Genomic DNA, 19338 nt, shown 5'->3' on the forward strand with positions numbered 1-19338 from the left:
AGTTTGCAGGCCAAGTTTTTGAAGACAACTTAGTTAAGTGCAATGTGACTGAAGACCTCTTTTATGTGATAAAATACATTATCAATCACCTAGTTGCACAATCATTCAAATGCACTTGTCTTTTGGTCATGCTCTCTTCTCTGAAAACAGGAAGGATGTGAGTGCAAAACCATCTTAACCTGCAGTAGTTAGTTTGTTTTCTCTCAGACAACATGTGTAGCGGGGGTGTAGCAAAATGTGCCCGTTGCATCGCTGGTACTCTGTACCCGTTAGTGCTCATATCCATCATCTGTAACATTGTGCTGTTCTTTCCCGGCTGGGACGTCAAGTACGCCAGAGATGGACACCTCACCCCGGAGGTGAAGTACCTGGGGGGACTCCTCGGAGGGGGTTTAATGGTGAGTTGTCTTCTCTCCTGTCTGTAGAACTTTATTCTGAAATTTCATGTGCAGCCTCATGTTAAAGTGTATTGTTTTTTTATTGGTTTGCCGTGGTCACCTTTTCTCAGTCCTAATGTTGTGCTTCAGTGATAATTGATTGATTCCAAGAGAGTAATTCATGTTAGGCCTTGGTACGAGCTCTACTGAGTGTCATTCTAGCTAAGCAGAGTTATCACATACCACACATTTTAATACATGATAATCTAATGAGGCACATTTCATTCCAACAGAAGTTTCTAATTCTTAGTACCATATCTGATGCGCGGAACAGGAAGTCCATAAAACCTGACTGAGGACTGACTTCACAAACAAACTTATTAAAGTATGTTGAACATATTTTATGTCACTGCATCTAATTTCCTGTCATTCCAGGTGTTGATCTCAGCTGTGTACACCCAGGTGGCTGGAGACCAAAGGTGCTGCACCGGTCGCTGTGTGGTGAGTCAGTCAGAGGGAGACAGGTATTAAGTAAAAGGTGAAAAGGGCATATAAGTAACTGGAGTTAACATTATTTGGCCAAACTATTATTTCTAAGGTAAAGAATGAACTGTCACGTATGTATTGGACACCAGTCAAGCGGAGAACTCAGAATAATGAAAATGAAGAAACAAAAAAGTAAACTTCCTGCGTAGTGCTGCGTCACCACTGCACAGCGTTTATGTCAATATCGATAAGATAATGCAGAACCACAACACAGTGCATTTCTCCTTTTTCCACAGAAGCACATTTATTTATAAGGCCAACACCCACGCATTAGAACCCATTACTGACACTGGTTTCAAACTCTCATACTCATAAATATAAATATTATTTCTAATGAATATTTTTAATGACCAAATATCTAAAAGAAGTATTTCCGATTTTTAGTCATGAAGCAAAGCTGTCCCATAGAGTTTAGTCTGTAAACATGGAAGATTCTCAAGGCCTAATTAAAAACAAATCAAATACAGAGAGTGAAATACAACAGTTTAATTTCAATGTGTACACTAACTGTGTCACAATTGAACTGAATGGGTAATTATTTTAACAAGGTTTTCATGTAATTATGGGACACTAAATATAGGAAGGACAAAAAAAATGACTAAAGTATGTATAAATAAATAAATAAATACATGCAGAAAAAAAATATACTTTTAAGGGGACTGTTGTGCCATTCTAGTTTAATTATATAAAATATATGGAGATGACCCTTCACTTTAGTCTTGGTGGTGGGAAAATAAAATAAATCATAATACATCAGTGACTTGATACGTTGGAGACCAAATGTTAAGCGTGTGTCTAAAGGTGAACTACACAGTAAATGTTTCTGACCTTCACTCCTCGTTAAAACTTCTGCAGATGTTGCTCTCGATTTTCTTCGCTGCAGTGGGTGTGTTTGGCGCCCTCTACAGCTTCAGTGTGGCAGCAATTGGTCTGAGAGACGGGCCCTTCTGCAAAGTCGGGGACGACTGGACGATCCCTTTTAAAACCAGGTGACAACAGAAACCATTTCAGACGTGACATGTATTGACCTGATCAGTTATACAGCCTCTTCTTTCACACACAGTACCTCGAGCTACCTGACCAACTCCAGCTCCTGGGCCGAGTGCACTGAGCCGCCCCACGTGGTGAGGTTCAACATCGGACTGTTCCTGACTCTGATGGCCGTCAGCTCCCTGCAGGTGATGCTCTGTGCCATTCAGATCATCAACGGACTGATTGGCTGCATCTGCGGACCCAGCGACATTAAAGAGGTAAATACACACACACACACACGTCACTCCTCCATGTTGTCAGGATTCAGAGGTTGTGTGTTCTGAGAGGATCAAGTTCAGCTCCACTCTTTATTGCTTTGAATTCCATTTTGTTGTTATTTCTTTTCTGCTTGTTTGCCTTTTCACTTACAGCCAGTGTAATTTCCTGGTCAGGAGGGCTCTGATCCTTGGCAGTGATCTGAGGAGTCGACTGACGCTCTGGGCCGCAGAACAAGATACTGAAGTGCTTTGAAATTGTACCTTCAACCGTGGCATATTTCACATTCCTGTGAGAAGTATTCAAAAATAATTCATGCTGATTGTATGATCAAATTGGTTTCAAATAAACGCTGCTGAGCTACATTACTGGGGCTGTGACTTATCATTTAGGCCGATATCAATATTTGGCTCGTAGACAAAGCAATAAATGTCTGGGTGCCCTTGAGTGATTGCTGCTAAACTAATATAAAGGACAAAGTTCTTCTTCTTTAGTGACGCATGATTTTCCAGATTATATTATCGCAACACACCTCATTCAGTACTGTTTCAACACTGATAATGATAGAGATGATTGAGGGTCATATAAACTTGCTGTTGAATATCCGGCTTACTGGTTGGAATACGATATCATAACCATCAAAAGTAGCTTCTGTTGTATGAGAATAAAACCAGATGTTTTTTCCAGCTCCTGAGGATCTGCACAGGAAAACACTGCCAAGGAAATCAGAATCAAAATATTATGATTATCATTTACATCTTTAGTTCATCCCCACACAAGTATTTGTTTGAATTTACAGTATAATTGCAAATGTCAGGCTGCTTAAGAAGGACAAAAAGGCTTCATACTGTATATTGGTGTAATTCAGGTAATGAGGCAAATAAAAGAAATAGTCAATAAACTCTTCAAGAATAATTTAACTTCTAAATATCTTCTATGAGCATTTTTGAAGTGAATGAGAAGATGAGCTACAGCTTGAGTCACATAAAGGCTCATTCTCTGTGGCTTTATTCTGGTGGCTGTCTCTTGTAATGAATAACAGACTAATACAATACTTTCCCTCATGGCCGCCAGGAAACTCAGAGTCACTGGCATGCTTTCCATATTTACCGCGGCAATCACTGAAGAGTTGACGCGGCCTCGCCCATGCGTTGCTAGGAAACATCACATGTTTTGGGAGGGAAGGCCTCTTCTTCTTCCTTTTCTTCTCCTTTCCCATTTAAAAAAAAATGTAATTTCAAACAGCCTTCGATTTTCTGATACAACACAGGAGTTAAGTGCTTCCTGGAGAAACGAAAAAATGCAGCCCGCCCGGTCAGTGTTTAACTAAGAACAATGTGTCAATGTCAATGACACATTGTCCTCGCCCCGCTGAGCAAGCCGCCACAGGTCTAAAGTCCAACTGTGCGGTAATACTGGATTCACTAAGTCAATAGCTAATGCAGAAGGTGGAGTAAAAACATGTCTCTCACACTAAATCTTCGATCGATCACAATTCATTAGCACGTTGAATGAATGAACTACAGAACATGAAGGAAATTGAACATACTCAAGTGTAGTGAGCGTTTCAGAGACTTGATCACTGAACCAACTATTGATGTGACCACCAGCCCGACTCACATGATCTGAACGCTTCCTCATCTTTAACCTTGTTAAAAAACAGAAGTGCATCTACACATTAACCTCTAATAGCGGAAACAAAACAAGCAGTGTCTCTAGGAGATACCATGGAATGAGTCACATTTACTGCTGCAGCCAATCCCAGCCTCTGTTTGCCCATGTTATCGCTCCGTCATTAATACCTCCCACACCCTAACATCCCTCACTGGGATCCCTCAGTCTTCTGCTGCCTTCCCAAACACATGTCCCTCCTCCGGTCACTTTCAAAGCAGGAGTTCCTACGAAGGATTTGATATAAAAGTTACTGAGCCAGTTTTTTTTTAACATTTTCTTACACCAGCTTTTCTGTCGGACAACATGTGCACTGGGAAATGTTCCCGTTGCGTTGCGGTTACTCTGTACCCGTTGGCGCTCATATCCATCATCTGTAACATTGTGTTGTTCTTTCCTGATGGGGATGTCAAGTACGCCCAAGATGGACATATCACCGAGGAGGTGAAGTACATGGGGGGACTCGTTGGAGGGGGTTTGATGGTGAGTTCTTCTTCTTCTTCTTCTCTCCTGTCTGTTACGGATGGGTTTGACCCTGGGGTTATTTGAACAGCTGTGAATTCCTCTGTGAAGTGTTCAGTGCAGCCTCGGAGAAATGTTATTCTCATATGCAAACCCAAAACCGATACATGCTGGCTTCATCTGGAATTCAGAGTCAGAGTTTTCTCCTTCAAGATCTATTTTGTGCTGCATTATACTCACATGGGACGCATCTAAATCTGACTGAAGCAAAGTGTGACAGATCGAATGAATTTAGCAGCATTCTAAACACCTCTTATTCATATTTTATTCACATATTCTATAAGATTTTGACTTTACGAGTAAGTGAGAAAGCTCAATTGTTTAGAGCAGAGGTCTTCAATAGGGGGTCCGGGACCCCTAGGGGGTCCGCGGAGGTACTGCAGGGGGTCGTGACATTTTTGGTTGATTAGACAATTTTTTATATTTTTGTCATTAAAAAAAAAATTCCAACCAATTTTTTCCCCACAAATTTAAATTTCTTTAAATACACATTGACATGAATCCAACATATTGTAGCGAACGGATAAATGGAGGCAGAAGACGTTATCTTTCTGTCAGCAATGCACACATTCAGCGACACACAATAATAAAAACATGAATATATGAACCTGTGTATTATTTGAATAGCTTAGTATTGACTGCACAATAACAGGGTAGCTATGTTTATACATAGCACTAGGCCCAGTTTAATATAAAACACTATTTTATACAATATATATAGTAGGGGGTCCCTGCTCCATCTCTCCATCAGTTTGGGGGTCCTTGGCCTGAAAAACGTTGAAGACCCCTGGTTTAGAGTAAAGTGAACTGAACATGTCAACTCCTATGTTCTGTTACAGGTGCTGCTGCCAGCTCTTTACATCCACCTGACGGGGTCACAGGGCTGCTGTGCGAATCGCTGTGGGGTGAGTCAGTCAGGAGTGAAAATGAGTTGCTTGAATTAGCAATATGAACGTATCACCTTATTGTAAGAAAACATACACTCCTACTGCTGAATGAATCTGATATAATACACACACAAATATGCACATTCTAAATATATATTGAAACAACATTTAAGTGTATAATTCAGGCCAGTCACACTAAGTTTATGACTGCATGGTGTTGCATCAATAAACCATTGCAGAACATTTACATCTACACACGCACACACACACAAGATTGTAAAGCATTTAGTGAGGAGAGGACTAAGCAGATTCCTCCCTCGGAGCACAAATCTCCCACAAATCTCTTGGGAGGGAGAGGAGGAGGGTGGGAATGTTTTAAATTCCAACAGAAATATTTCTGACCTTTGTTTATCATTTCACCTCCACAGATGTTCTTATCTATCGCGTTCGCTGCAGTTGGTGTGGCCGGTGCCCTGTACAGCTTCATTGTGGCCGTGCTCGGCCTGCAGAACGGGCCCCTCTGCAAAGTCCTGCTGGTTTGGGCGACACCGTTTAAAAACAGGTGACCCACCAGAGTAAGGTTCTGCTGACAATGTGACATAGATGTGAACCTTCATAAACGTTGGATTTGTTTTTGTCATAGTGACCCGAGTTACCTGACTGATCACACGTGGTGGGGTACATGCACAGCGCCCAACAACATTGTGGAGTTCAACATTGGATTGTTCGCCACTCTGCTGGCCACCAGCGCTCTGCAGCTCATTCTCTGTGCCGCCCAGATGATCAATGGGCTCTTAGGCTGCCTGTGTGGAACCTGCATCGACAAAGGGGTAAGATGAAGCTGGTGTCTCATGAGGAACAGGAAGAATCAAGAACTCTGTCAACGTATCCAAGTTCAGAGATTTCTCTATTAATCAGGTTATTTTAATTCTAACTCTGGCTTTTCTGTTGTTTTCAATACTTACAGCCACTGTGAGTTCCTGACAGTCAAGTGGCGCCACCTGCTGGAGGGCTGAGGATAGTCCTCCCTGGCTGCATCTGCTTAAAATACTCGTAGAAATTGTAGTTATTTCTATATGACACCTTTTTATATTTTTGTGTATTTTGTGCATCCACTGTTAATTTAACCAATATAGAAATCCGAAATGTACATCAATGTATTATGGTATTTTGTGAAAATTAAAATTTTCTAATCCATTCTGATTATATGGACAATTTTTAATAAATTGGTTAAAAAAAACAATCTCTGAAGTTTTGTGTTGTTTCACAAAAAAATGCTTTAAAGAGATAGAAATGCTAGAAAAATAAAATACAGGACAAAGTTCATCTCTAGCAATGCATTTAATGTCGGTTACATTACAGCAGTTGGATTGATCTCTATACAAATCTCTAAATTTCATCTCAAATTGTTTACGTTTTCTACATAAAGTACCCAAATTTCTCATTTAAAATTGCAGGAATATGGATGAGAGTTCTGAATTGGCAACTACTAAAAGCACGGGAGGAAAAAACAAATAAAATCATCCTGCACTTTGAATGCAGTGTGCAAATGACACATTACACGAGGCAGCTGAGACTCTCTCATTGACCTGTACACAACAATAAAGGTTATACAACAAGAAAGGCAAAATCTAGTGATTTAAAAGGCAAAACACTGAGTCTCCTGATGAGTGGAGACAACAGGAGTGGAATAATAACATGGTGAAATAAAAACAGTCACACAACAACAAGATTTCGAATCATTTGACCAGTGACATGAACATGGTTAGGCTCAACTATTAACACTTGCTGGCTGTCATTGTGGTTTATTTCAAGGCAGAAGAAACTGATACATTTTCAGTCAACACTATTTGAAAAGCCAAAGCTACCAAGTGTGAAAAGTAAGCAAATGTCAGCAGATTTTTTATATTTGTGACCACAACGAAAACAAAACTTTGAACCTGAGCCTCTGAAGCAGTAAATAATTGCATGATTGCAAACATGTCATGACAACATAGTTTTGGCAACTTAAATGTATTAGTATATGACACTTCACTAGTTTCTTTTTAAATAAAATCTTGATGTAAATGAGCTCAAACAGGGTTTTAGGATTAACAAAAGGTAAAGAAAGCACAACCATTCTTAGTTTTCAGGTGATTATACACTGATAAACACATAATTCATAATTCCATTTCTGCAAGTAGATCCTTAGTCCTGCACACTGGACCTTTAAAGAATATCTTTAAACCTATGGTAGTACTTCTCTTACTCAGCGAGTAAAGAGTGATTTTGAATGACTGGAAGATAAATACTTCTGTGCGAATCCGACTTTGTTGAGGTAGACATAAAACAATTAACCGGAGTGTCGCCATTCCCTCGTAAAGAGGCTGGTTGATGTTTTTCAGTACATTGAACATGTTTTTCTCATTACACTGTAGAATTTTAGGAGTGTTAAAAAGAATATTTAGATCTAAAAATATATTAGGTTTTAAAAGATGTAAACACTATGTCAAAGATATTTTTTTCAGTTAGAAAGAGATGGAGTGGGTCAGTTTTTTTAGGTACATTTAAAAAAAGTAGGAACCGGCAAAAACCACATCCTACACATTACAAGCTTCAACTGGAGTTGTGTTGAGGGTTTTTGGCTCTGATACCAGTTCGTATTTTTAGCTGTCAAACTGCTTCATCATGAGCTTCCGGCTGACCTCGTAACCCAGGAAAAGTGCACCGTTGGCAGGGAAGGTGCGGACCATGGTGGGGGTGAGACCAGAGTAGAGCGCCCTCACACCTAAACATGAGAAACAGCAGATGTTACAGAAACAGCAGCTTTTCCATTGAAGAATGCTTTCACCAGATCTCACTGAGATGAGAGGAACAAAGCAAAACCCCCCCTACCTTCACCACGAGCGATGGTCATGAAGGTTTTGAAGAACCCGGCCTGTTTGCCCGTCATGGACATGACCTGGATCCGAGATTTGACACAGTCCATAGGATAGACCACCAGCCACAGACATGCCCCCCCGAAACCACCGCTGAACATGATTGGAGCCACACCTTCAACAAACAAGGAGACAACAGTACGTTGAATGTGTGGGAGGGTGGAAAGCAAATATTAGATATAATGGAAAAAACAGGTTTTGGATGGGTAATAAATACTCAGCCCTGTTTCAACTGTAGCATTAGTAACCATTTCAAAAAGAAGAATTCTACATACTCATTGAATCATTTATCTGTGAAAACATTTGTTTTATACGCTTTTTAATTACTTATCTAATGTCTCCACTTTCCTTGAAACTACATCTTCTAACTCCACTGGTGACTGTCTTCTAAATCTTCCAACAATCATCAGCATGCCATCAAAATATCTTGCTCTTTGATTCTGAGTTGACGTTTGACGTTGATGATTTCTGCCCCGTTGCAGAGCATGCAGAATATTTTTTCCGTACCTATGTCGTCCTTGTCACATTTCATGTAGTCTGCGAAGGTGGTGCGGCTGAGCTCGTAGGCGCCGAAGAAGCAGAAGTAACCAGGGATCTCTCTGGCTATGGTGGTGGTCAGGCCCTGGAAGAAGCCGAGCGGTCCCTCGTTCCTTATGATGGATTTCACCACAGACCAGACTGAGCTTTAACAGAGGAGAGGAAAGTAGGGACCGGTCAATGCACAAACAACATATAGTTATTTGGAGATTAATATGTTTTCCCGAAAAATATCACACACAGTATTACATTAATAACACACTATATAATATATACTTTATATACATAAGCTCTTATACATTTTATATACGATAAGAAATGTACCAAACAACCATGGTCAAAGTTGTGAGATGAACAGTGAATGTGAAACAGATTTTTTATTTCACATCTTTGAATCTGTACGTGTCCAAAATATTACTTTTAGAATGACTTTTTAAATGTCAGTATTTTTTTTATTTGAGCTCTTAAATATTAAATTACAGTATATATATATATATATCTTTCATTTAATCTCAGAACTACATTCAATTTAAATTGGTATAATATCATATTAGCTGTATTATTTTTTTAGCATAATTTCAGATACTAAATAAGACAATATGCAACCAAAACAAATCATGTAAGACTTAATAACCTACAAAATATATGACTATTTAAAAACCACTTACTTCTGGCTTTTAGCTATCTTTCCTGACGCCTCCATTTCATACATGGCTTGCAGCCGACACTTGACCAGCTCGGTGGGGCAGAGTACTAGCGAGGAGAAGATGGATGCTATTGAGCCAGCACAGGCTTTCTGCACATCACTAACCGAGAGGGAAAGTTAAAGAGAAAGACGTTTATTCAGTGATATTTAACAACAAGTGCAAACAAGAGTGACGGCCTGGTTGCTGTCGCTCTACCTCAGCACAGCTTCACTGTTCAGTCCAGCCGTGAAGCGGATGACCTGCTGGCAGAAGCCGTAGCTCATGAAGAGCACGGAGTTCTCTGCGATGTTGGCCATCAGTGCCGGCGTGGTGCCCTGGTAGAAACCACGAAGACCCACTTGTTTGTAGGTGGACATGATGCAGTGGACGAATCCCCGATACAGCGTAGGGAAGGTCTGCATCTTGACCTTTGCTGTGTCCAGGGGCTGCCCACTGAAGACACACGCAGCTCCCCCTTAGAGAGAAAACAGGCGATCCTTAAACAATAGAACAGCTGTTACACAAACTGCAGGAATCAATGTGTGTGCTGTGGAGCGAGATAAGAATCATGGAGGGCTTTACACAGGGTTGTGTTTCAATGAGCAGTATAAACACTCAATAGAAATCGGGAGAGAAACAAGCCGGAAAAAGACAGGAGTCATCAAAACGTATCAGACAAAGCCACTGAGTGGATCAGTCAAGCTGCAGAAAAGCAGTGTGATTACTTCCTAGAGATTGAATACTGTTATAACACTGTGATCGTGTTTGAGACAAAGTCCTGTAGTTACCTACGGCTCCTGCAGAGAGATCAATGATGGCCTGGACCGCCGGGTGGGGGGCCATGGTGTCAGAAAGGTTGTCAGAAGAGGTTTCTCTTTCAATCAACTACCTAGTAAAGATAATACACACACACATTACACACACAGTTCACCTCATCACTCCACTCACATTATAACACCGCTGCATCTTATCAGAGCACTTTCATTATAATAAACATACAGGGGAAAAAAAGCAGTCATTTGTTTCTTCAAATACTCCCGAGACACAAAGTTATTAAGGATTATAAAGTTAACTGCAATAAAGAAACAATGAGAGCCTGACCTATATATTGGTGAGCCGGCGTATCAGCTGATATGAGCCTTTCACAGACAAATCAGCATTTGTTTGACGATATGCGAGGATATGAAAACCTATATTTTACAAAATAAACAAAGCAGAAAAGATGTGCTTTTGGGATATATTGTAAGAAAAAAATGTGTTTATGTTCTTAATTCTAGTTCTATGTATATGGTTGTATTTGTGTTTTCTTCTGGAAGGTTTTGGAACTCGAAACTTGAAAAACTTGATACTAATCATCTGTCAACTTATTTTGGCCAAATAGCTTTTACTTGATTGTTCGCAGCTTTAACTTATGTTTATTTTATCCTTTCTTTTGCCATTAATTCTAAATGATGTGGCAGTATTTTATTTGTAGTTTGTCTTGGGTGTTGCGTGTTCTTGTTTTCATTTGTCCTCTTTGTGAAGGTTGTTTGGAAAGAAGCTATTCAAATAAAGTTATTGTGTTTATCTATAATTATTTACATTAATGTTTACGGTTAAACTGTAAAATATCGAGCCTCAATCACATTTCTTTGTCATAAATGTACTGGGTCGGGTAATGACATCTTCGGAAATATGTCTAAATTTGGCATCAGAGCTTTAAACAAGATACTGTTTCCATATAGTGGCAACAGTGAGGGAAACAGAACGAGTTTATTGATATGTGAGGGCACAGGCAACTAGCAACCACTTAGATAAGATCTTCTATAGTATTTCATTTTGACATTTCCTATATTAGATGAAGCAACATGGGGTTCACTGTGTCCTCTCAGCCTTTTGAAGAGGTCAAAATGACGAATCCCAATGTCACCCAATCTAAAAACACTCTTTACACACATACGATTGTATAAATCTTAGAGCTTTCTCCTCCACCAAACGTAAACCTCGGTGTTTCTGGTGAACAGGACCGTGCAGAGCTCCTGTCCCTGCTGATGTAACACAGGTGCTCTGTGACTGCCTGGACACACGATCCTCCATCTAACGCTTCTTTACCACCAGAGGGTTACGATCACTTCCCCACTTATCTACACACACTATCAACTTGTTTACTATCAAACCGGCACGTGACACGTGTGAGCCTCCACTGTTATCGGGCAAATGAGGGGACAAGGTCAAGCAGCGTTTCCCTTGAAGAGGCTAAGACATGTAGCATGCTAACAGCACCCATAAGTGAAGGTGGGAAGCTTCTGGAAAGTTGCTGGTTTCTTTAGAAAAACAACGTTAGCTGATGGAAGTATAACAGCTACACAGGTGGTGTTAAAGTTAGCTAACAGACCTTTTGTCCGGAGCATCAGAGACACGTCACACACTGAAACGTGAACCTAGGGAGTTGCTGCTGCTGCAGGGCGATGCTAACCACGGCTGGCCGCATGCTCACCGACCACTAACTGAATATAAGTCACTGACGCGGCTGCAGAACAGACACACACGGTTGACCTGACCGGGTTTTTTCACATACAGCATCAGCAGCCCCGGCTCCTCTCACTCGATGAAGGGCTCGGCCGCCTGTGATTGGACGAGACGGGGCGAGAAGAGGAGGTTGCCGCGTGCTGTTGCGTGAAAGGAGAGGAGAGAAGAGGAGAAGCGAGAGGTGTCACTCTGCGTGAAACTCCAGGTACCAAACCCACCTTCGCGTTATGAGTATTTCTGATACATTTTCCCTCGATTGTGTTTTTGTTGAAGTACATGTAGTAGTTGTAAAACATGTAAGATACCGTTATTTCTTCTTTGGGTTTTATTTACTCTTGGAAAAAGTAATGTAAATGTTCAAAGGCAAAAATATATATAATCGATATTGCAACTGAGTCATCTTTTCAATTTAGGATCTATGTTGAAGCTTCCGGTTTGAGAGGTTGTTTTGTTTATTTGAAAACTTGAAACGTACAAATATCAAGGCATTGAAATCCTGACAAATAAATCCAGACAACGAGGCACATTACGGTGATACACTGAAGGTGTCGTTGAAATAAACATCAAACAAAAACCCATCACGAGTTAATGTAATATCTCCGTATCAAAATCACGTTTAGAAAACTACATAAATCATATGGGTAAAAAAATAAAGATAGTGTAAACATCTTGAACGGTATTCGAAACAACATGGTAACCAGCAACATCTGGAATGTTCCTCTTCCTCCTCCTCCTCCTCTTCTTTCAGTGGTGGTTGGTAAATCACCGCCACCTACTGGACTAAATTGTGAAGTGGATTGGCAGAATCTATTATTGCTGAGAGAGAGAGAGAGAGAGAGAGAGAGAGAGAGAGAGAGAGAGAGAGAGAGAGAGAGAGAGAGAGAGAGAGAGAGAGAGTATGACATGCTGGAGCAGATACCATCTTTACCCTGGTGCAGAGGTTTGTCCAGACTTCCTCCTGATGTAGAACGTCCTCCTGCAGCTCCAGGGGTTCTTGCAAGTCTGTTGTCTCTGCACTGCTCAGCTTGTAAAGACCTTCACAGTATTGCCGTGTGTCAGTTACCAAAATGTCGAAAGCGGCTCGACTCGTGTTATGAAGAGAATGTGAACGATGAGGCTGACAAAGGTCAAAACAGCTGATCAATGAAAAGCTTTTTCCTCTCACTCTTTTAATACCACCTCTCCTGCTGTTTAACTCCACCACATTATTAACAATCCATGGAGCTCTGATATAAGTTTGAATGGACCAACCTAAATTTGTTTTGTTCCCAAATGAAGTTGTTAAATCTTTCTTTTACAGTCTTTTCAAACTCTGTTTTATTTGCTCTCTTCGATCCAACAGACAAAATGTCCAAAACTGTTGTTATTTTTGAGATTATGATTTGCTTCATAAAGTTTTATGACACAGCATTTGAGCACAAATACAAACAAAATGTTACAGATAGAGTAAAACAAGATCAAATAAATAATTATACACATATATTTACTATTGTTTGCCTATAACTTTTAATTCTAACTCGTAAAGCACCTGTAGCTGTATTTTGAATGGTTCCATATATGAACAAAGTTTATATTTATTATTATATTTATGAATTCTATTTTGTTTCTATGCTGTTTGCATGAAAAGAGAAAGGCACCAATAATGAAAATGTGTTTGTGCTCTTTGAAATCGATAACATGTAGACAGATGAAAAAGCTTTTAGTTTGACTGATTAGGGCTGAGCGGGCAAAAATGTTATCAATATAAAGATGTTAGTGTCAGTGGATGTTGATAGTTATCACAGTAAAAGTTTAAAGACCTATTTTTGCTCCTGAGTGAAGGTTGTGGTTTTAAACTCTTCTTTAAAGGTCTGGTGTGTACGATTTAGGTGAAAGAGATCTATTGGCTGGAATTGAATATAAAATAATCCTTGTGATGTTTTCATTAGTGTGTAATAATCTAAATTGTATTAATTGTGTTTTTTCTTTACCCTAGAATGGGTGCTTTATATTTACATCAGGAGCGGGTCCTCTCTATGGAGGCCGCCATGTTTCTTTTACAGTAAACCAAAATGGACAAACTAAACACCTTTTGAGTTTTTATGACAATTGAAGGCTACAGGTTATCTTTCATGTTTGGAAGGGGAGGGTGAGGTGAGGGGTATTCAGCTGCAACATGCAACTTCACCACTAGATGTCATTCAATTCTACACACTGAACCTTTAAGGACAGAATGATAAAAACTTCATAAACAGTAAAACATTCTACAAATTTGAGGTAGACCAATTATGCGTTATATCTCAATTATGTGTTATATCTCCTCAATATATATTTATTTATATATATATATATATAAAACTGTTATGTAGTTTAGATTAGAATTAGATTGCAATAATCAATAATCAATAATATTGTTTTATCACCCAGCCCTAATTGATAAACTGCAAATACTTGAGCAATAGCAAGTTGACCAGCCCTTTGTTCCTCGTGTTTTACTGTGTTCACCTTTACGTTTGTGATTAAATCTACAGAATAATAAAAAGCCCCTTTGCTGTTTTTCACCTGTGAACTGAAATGCTGCCAAAATACCATCTGTTTAAACAGAGTAGCTGGGGATTAAACACGTGCACCCTCTGTCCACAGGCTTATCCTTACAAACTCAGACCAGCGCTGGCTTACAGCGGTCTAGACTCAGTTGACTTCACGTTTTAACACCTCATCACCTCAAACTTATAAGTTCAACAGACACACAGTCAATGAAAGACTCAGATTTTCCTCTTTTTCATATCAGTTTTCCTTTTATCAAAAAAACAAACAAAAACATTGACGTTGTCTACATCACAGACAAGAATCATCAATATTCTGTGTTAAACCATTTTTGCCATGAACAGAATGAACCCCATGCCCGTCCCTCCCCTGGAGCTAACTCCTCTATACACAGTATACTTTACATCCCGATAGTTCCTGTTCAGTCTTTTTACATTTTACATCATTATCAAAGTATCAATAGCTTTAAAATACATCTTTCCATTGTAGTTATAATAGCTATCCTGATTGTACATACAGTATCATTTCCCACAGTTAGAGCCTGTTGAGCAAATTTACGTGCCTCGTTTTCAACGATGCGTTTACAAAATGTTCCGAGGAGACGACGCGAGTCTCTCTCTGTGTCATCAAACCTAAATGCTCGGCAGGATTCTGATGATTCGTAAAGCGAGAAGCATTTTCCTGCGTGTCATGAGGATGGAAATGCATGCAGAGAGCTTCACGCTGTTAAAGTTGTTCTGAATACACAACACACTGAATGATATTTACCCCCCCCAAGAAACTCCACAGCTTTGATTTGGTGCCTTCCTCCCTCTGTGGCGTCAGTAATATCCTGAACCCTTCTCAGACTCTCCAAAGGGGCTTTGGGACCAACTGTTACGTCTGCTCGGACTTGAGATTATGAGGTACAGTCAGAGAATCTCGGTAATCCCCAATTAGAAGAGCTACACTGACGGAATAACAAAGAGATTATAAAAGATCACTTTAACAAAAGAGTCCAAGAATCTGAAAAGTGGAACCAGTCCACGTATTTGTATGGATTTGTTATACAAGAGTTTGGAAACAAGGCTCTCAGTACTGAGCACAAACTGTTGGCAGTAGTGGGCTGTGCTCAAACACTATACATTTTTACTTCATAAGATTAAAAACAGTGACGTATAAGCGCCAGACAAAATGTGTTTGTGTTAGTTTGTGTCAGCACTCCTCAGTCCTGCGTGGTCACAGACTGTATATGTAAAAACTTTGGCACCAGAAACACGTCCTGTACATGGGAGATGTTGGCCGGGTGTCGGGCACATCTCTCCGTCTGAATACTAAAGAAGCGTGTGGAAGACTTGGTTCTCCAGGAGCTGGTATGACGGAAACGTAACTGAATCATGACACCAGTAATCACAGCCAGGCACTTTCAGATGTGAGTCGAGGGCTGGGTCAGTCACCGAGGAACCTCCGGACTGAGCAGAGTAAATATCTGGGTCTTTTTTTCTTTTTTTTTTACCTTCAGGGTTCAAACGCTCAAATTGGTTTTCACTTGTAACAGCATGCAGGCGAGTGGAGCATCTAATATGCATCTGCAACCGGGGTCAAAAGGATTCGACCGGTGAACCAGAAAACAGAAGATTCTAATCTAAATGTGGGAAAAGCTACCGGTGTGAAAAACACATCAAGAAAGCCTTCTTTCTTTGTACCCTGTATACACGCAGCCAGAGCCCTGGACTGGCGAGTTTGGTCACAGCGATTCGTGAAAACGTTTGGCACCAAAACCACATCCAGTAGACATTTTCTTTTTTTATATTCGCTAGCAACACATGTTGATTCACCAATGTCCACCAGCGGCTCTGGATACAGTACGCAACCAGTCTTAAACTATAAGTAACACACCCTCAAGAAAAAACACTGCTTGCTTAAAGAACAGTTTGACCTTTAACAACTCATACTTCGGCCCAGAGGCAATTTGAAATCTGACTGAGTTTGTGTGTCTACTCTTTGCAAATGATCTCTACCTCCGCCAAGGAGGTTGTGTCTTCTTCTGTGTTTGTTTGATACTTAGCAGGAAGACACAAAAACTACAGGACGGATTTCCACGAAACTTAATGGAAGGATGACGTATGGGTCAGGAAAGAACCCATTACGTTTTGGTGTGGATCCGGATCCAGGAATCCCCCCCTTTGTTTAGGGAATAAGTCATGGATCTTGATGTAGAAAAATCAGGCACATTTAGGGAACTGGAATTTGGTGCAGCTTGATTTAAATTAAGGGAACTGTTGGGCCTTGTTAGAGTTAAGCACTATGATGCCATTCTAGTTTGTTTGTGTGTAAATTTGCAGGATTACGCAAAAACTACTGAACCGATTTGCTTTTTTATGGAGGGCTGGAACATTAATCAAGGATGAACCCATTTAATTTTGGTGCAGATCAGGATAATTTTTTTTAACATTATGAGAAAAGGGGTTTTCGACATTTTTCTTGATTTCTCAGAGAATAATTTATGAATCAGACATGTTCAGGGGACTGATATTTATGCGTATGAGCACTTTGGTGCAGATCAAACAAAGAATTCAGATCTAGTGGTTTCACGAGGAGACTGTGGGGCCTTGGCGGAGGTGTACGCTCTCTGAGTGCCTATCTACTCACAGTATACCTCTGAATTGTTGTTAGACTTTGTGGTTTTTGGCAATTTGTTTAGTAATGTGAGCTGGAGTGACACTGGCTCATAGTTTAAAGCAAGTCCTATGTGTGAGTGCAGGGAGAAAAATAAAGTCAGAGAGAGAAATAGAACTATTCACTCCTCCTGAGAACTGAATCCACTTCTCGATCATTCACATCTAAATAATAAGAGCAACACACGAGTGTGTTAATGCTGTTTTAGCCCAGATAAGCACTGAGGAGTCGATATTTGTTTCGGGTTCAAAATATCCTGCAAACCTCAAAAAATTAGTGCAAAATTTAGATTTTTAGTCTAATACTGAGTAAGATCCTGTTTTAACTGTATTGGTTCTTGAACTTGCTCTAAAAAGAGGGAAAGTTAAACTGCAGAAGGTCCTTAAAAACTTGATTTAAAATCTGTACAATGTAGAATCCTTATTTTTTTCCTACGAGCTTCCAGCTGCACAGTGTCGACAAATACTCAGCCTCAGATGGAGAATCTGCGACACGCCATCAGCTGACAGTCGGGACTGCGGGGCCTGAAGAGGAGGACGTCCCAGAGCGTGAAAGAGAAATAGATGTTTTTTTTTCTTTGCTTTGTTTTTTCTTCTTTTTTTTAATGATTTATTATATTATTTTTTTTTGGGCTGGCCAAACCTCAGCTTGATAAAGCCAAACAGAAGAGTGAGGGAGTGCTTACATTGTGGCTGATGTGTTAGGCACTGCAAAAAATAATGAGATTTTTTTTTTCCTGTTTCTGATAAGTAAGGCAATTTGATCATGGTTGACTGATAGCAGTAGAAGTTTGCAGTCCGTCTTCTGAAAAGTTTGAACGTATGCAGGATTTCGACTCGAGAGAGAAACAACACTCCTTTTTTATCCATTTTCACAACCCATTTTAAGATTACCTGTGTAAAAACAGCTACAATCAAAAATGAGGCACTTTATAAAAGAGTATATAGTTATCTAGGCTATATAGTATTAATCATTATATGTATACTGTTTACCTTATATACCATTGTAATGTGTCACTTTATATCAGAGTTGTGTTCACTGTTGTGCAACTGAGGAAAACAACCTGCAGTATGCACTAGAGTTTCTGTCCTTCTACTTGTGTACTATAGTATAAACTATAGCATCATATACAGTTAGAATAGAATAGAAAAGCACAGTTGCCAAAAAAGTATTTACACTGAGACACACTTCTTCAAAATGCATTAATATGAGATATAATCAAATACAAACCAAATACTGTATATAATCTAGTCTCGTATTACTAGAAATTGTGTGTAGCTTCATAAGTGGTGTGTAGTTTGAGACTAAAATCCAACTGACTATTCAGACTGCCTCCTTTCAAAATCATCCGTATGACATGACAGGATATTAGTTTAGTTGCATAACTGAAGCTGGATGTGTAAAATCCTGTATATCCACTGTGTGTGCACATCTGGAGATTCAGGGACAAAACTTAACTCTGTGTGAAAAACACAGAATTACAGTATAACTATTGTTAAAAGCTGCAGCCCTGGGCAGAACAATGTTATGTTAATGATGTAAAATGGCCTCTATATTATATTGAATATTGAATTAAATTGAATTCTCTCTGTGTTTTTATCGTACAGCCCTTTGTTCAACTCTGGTTGTTTTAAATGTCTTTTATAAATAAACATGACTTGAAAATAAATTATGACCAGAAAATTGATACCTAACTTTTGCATAAGGTTTTGGGGATTTTAGTCATTTTCCTGCTATATTAAAATAAACGGGAAACTATATCTCCATTGAATTCATGTCATTAAATTGTACCTCGGACATTAAGCACACTTTGAAGTCCTTCAGTAGCACAGTAAAAGTGGTCAAGAAGTATAAAGGCTTTTTTGGGCAACTGTATGCAACAAATTAAATATGTTTACAGTGACAGAGCATGTGTGAGTGTATGAAACCTCTCTTCTTATTTGGAGTCAAAGTGACACCTGATGAGCATTTGACTTTAAAAATAGACAAAGGATAAAGCGGCATTAAAATACTACCTGCCATTTTGAGCCTTGAGTTAAATGATATGATAGAAAATAGCTCATGCACTAATAACAAATGCAAATGTGTTTGAAATAAAAAAATTCACAGATGGACATTTTTGCCATGTGATTTATGATTATTCCCTCTGCCAAGGAGGTTAATTTGCAGTATCTGAAATCATTTAATTGAAACGTGTTGTATGGGCCAAGAAGGAACCCATTAACTTTTAGAGCAGGCTCAATTTAGGGAATTT

General features: G+C 39.5%; 3 protein-coding genes across 7 annotated transcripts; 2 read left to right on the top strand and 1 right to left on the bottom strand.

Moving 5' to 3' along the window:
• The first annotated feature begins 177 nt into the window (after window positions 1-177).
• Window positions 178-2536, top strand: LOC117774884 (transmembrane 4 L6 family member 5-like). The gene is made up of 4 exons (XM_034607570.1): window positions 178-398; window positions 813-878; window positions 1779-2173; window positions 2327-2536. Exons 1-3 carry the CDS (start codon window positions 213-215, stop codon window positions 1914-1916), a joined length of 390 nt encoding a protein of 129 aa, XP_034463461.1. The 5' UTR covers window positions 178-212; the 3' UTR covers window positions 1917-2173; window positions 2327-2536.
• A 1476-nt stretch (window positions 2537-4012) lies between these two features.
• Window positions 4013-6483, top strand: si:ch211-137i24.10 (uncharacterized protein LOC565274 homolog). Of its 2 annotated transcripts, XM_034607563.1 has the most exons (6): window positions 4013-4358; window positions 4428-4529; window positions 5177-5269; window positions 5680-5813; window positions 5895-6081; window positions 6219-6483. In XM_034607563.1, the coding sequence occupies exons 1-6, from the start codon at window positions 4149-4151 to the stop codon at window positions 6225-6227; spliced, it is 735 nt and encodes a 244-aa protein (XP_034463454.1). In that variant the 5' UTR covers window positions 4013-4148; the 3' UTR covers window positions 6228-6483. The 2 variants fall into 2 exon arrangements, with proteins under 2 accessions (XP_034463454.1, XP_034463455.1); XM_034607564.1 differs by lacking the exon at window positions 4428-4529 and having other exon boundaries at window positions 4013-4325; window positions 5204-5269.
• A 557-nt stretch (window positions 6484-7040) lies between these two features.
• On the bottom strand, window positions 7041-12033 carry slc25a15b (solute carrier family 25 member 15b). 4 transcript variants are annotated; one of them, XM_034607558.1, is made up of 7 exons: window positions 11950-12033; window positions 10181-10281; window positions 9609-9867; window positions 9375-9512; window positions 8677-8852; window positions 8126-8284; window positions 7041-8018 (listed from the first exon to the last, which is right to left on the bottom strand). In XM_034607558.1, exons 2-7 carry the CDS (start codon window positions 10233-10235, stop codon window positions 7897-7899), a joined length of 909 nt encoding a protein of 302 aa, XP_034463449.1. In that variant the 5' UTR covers window positions 10236-10281; window positions 11950-12033; the 3' UTR covers window positions 7041-7896. The 4 variants fall into 4 exon arrangements, with proteins under 4 accessions (XP_034463449.1, XP_034463448.1, XP_034463450.1 ...); XM_034607557.1 differs by having other exon boundaries at window positions 11767-11993; XM_034607559.1 differs by having other exon boundaries at window positions 11933-11984.
• Window positions 12034-19338: the final 7305 nt, after the last annotated feature.

The sequence above is a fragment of the Hippoglossus hippoglossus genome, chromosome 14 (genome assembly GCF_009819705.1).
Source record: "Hippoglossus hippoglossus isolate fHipHip1 chromosome 14, fHipHip1.pri, whole genome shotgun sequence".
Lineage (NCBI taxonomy): Eukaryota > Metazoa > Chordata > Actinopteri > Pleuronectiformes > Pleuronectidae > Hippoglossus > Hippoglossus hippoglossus.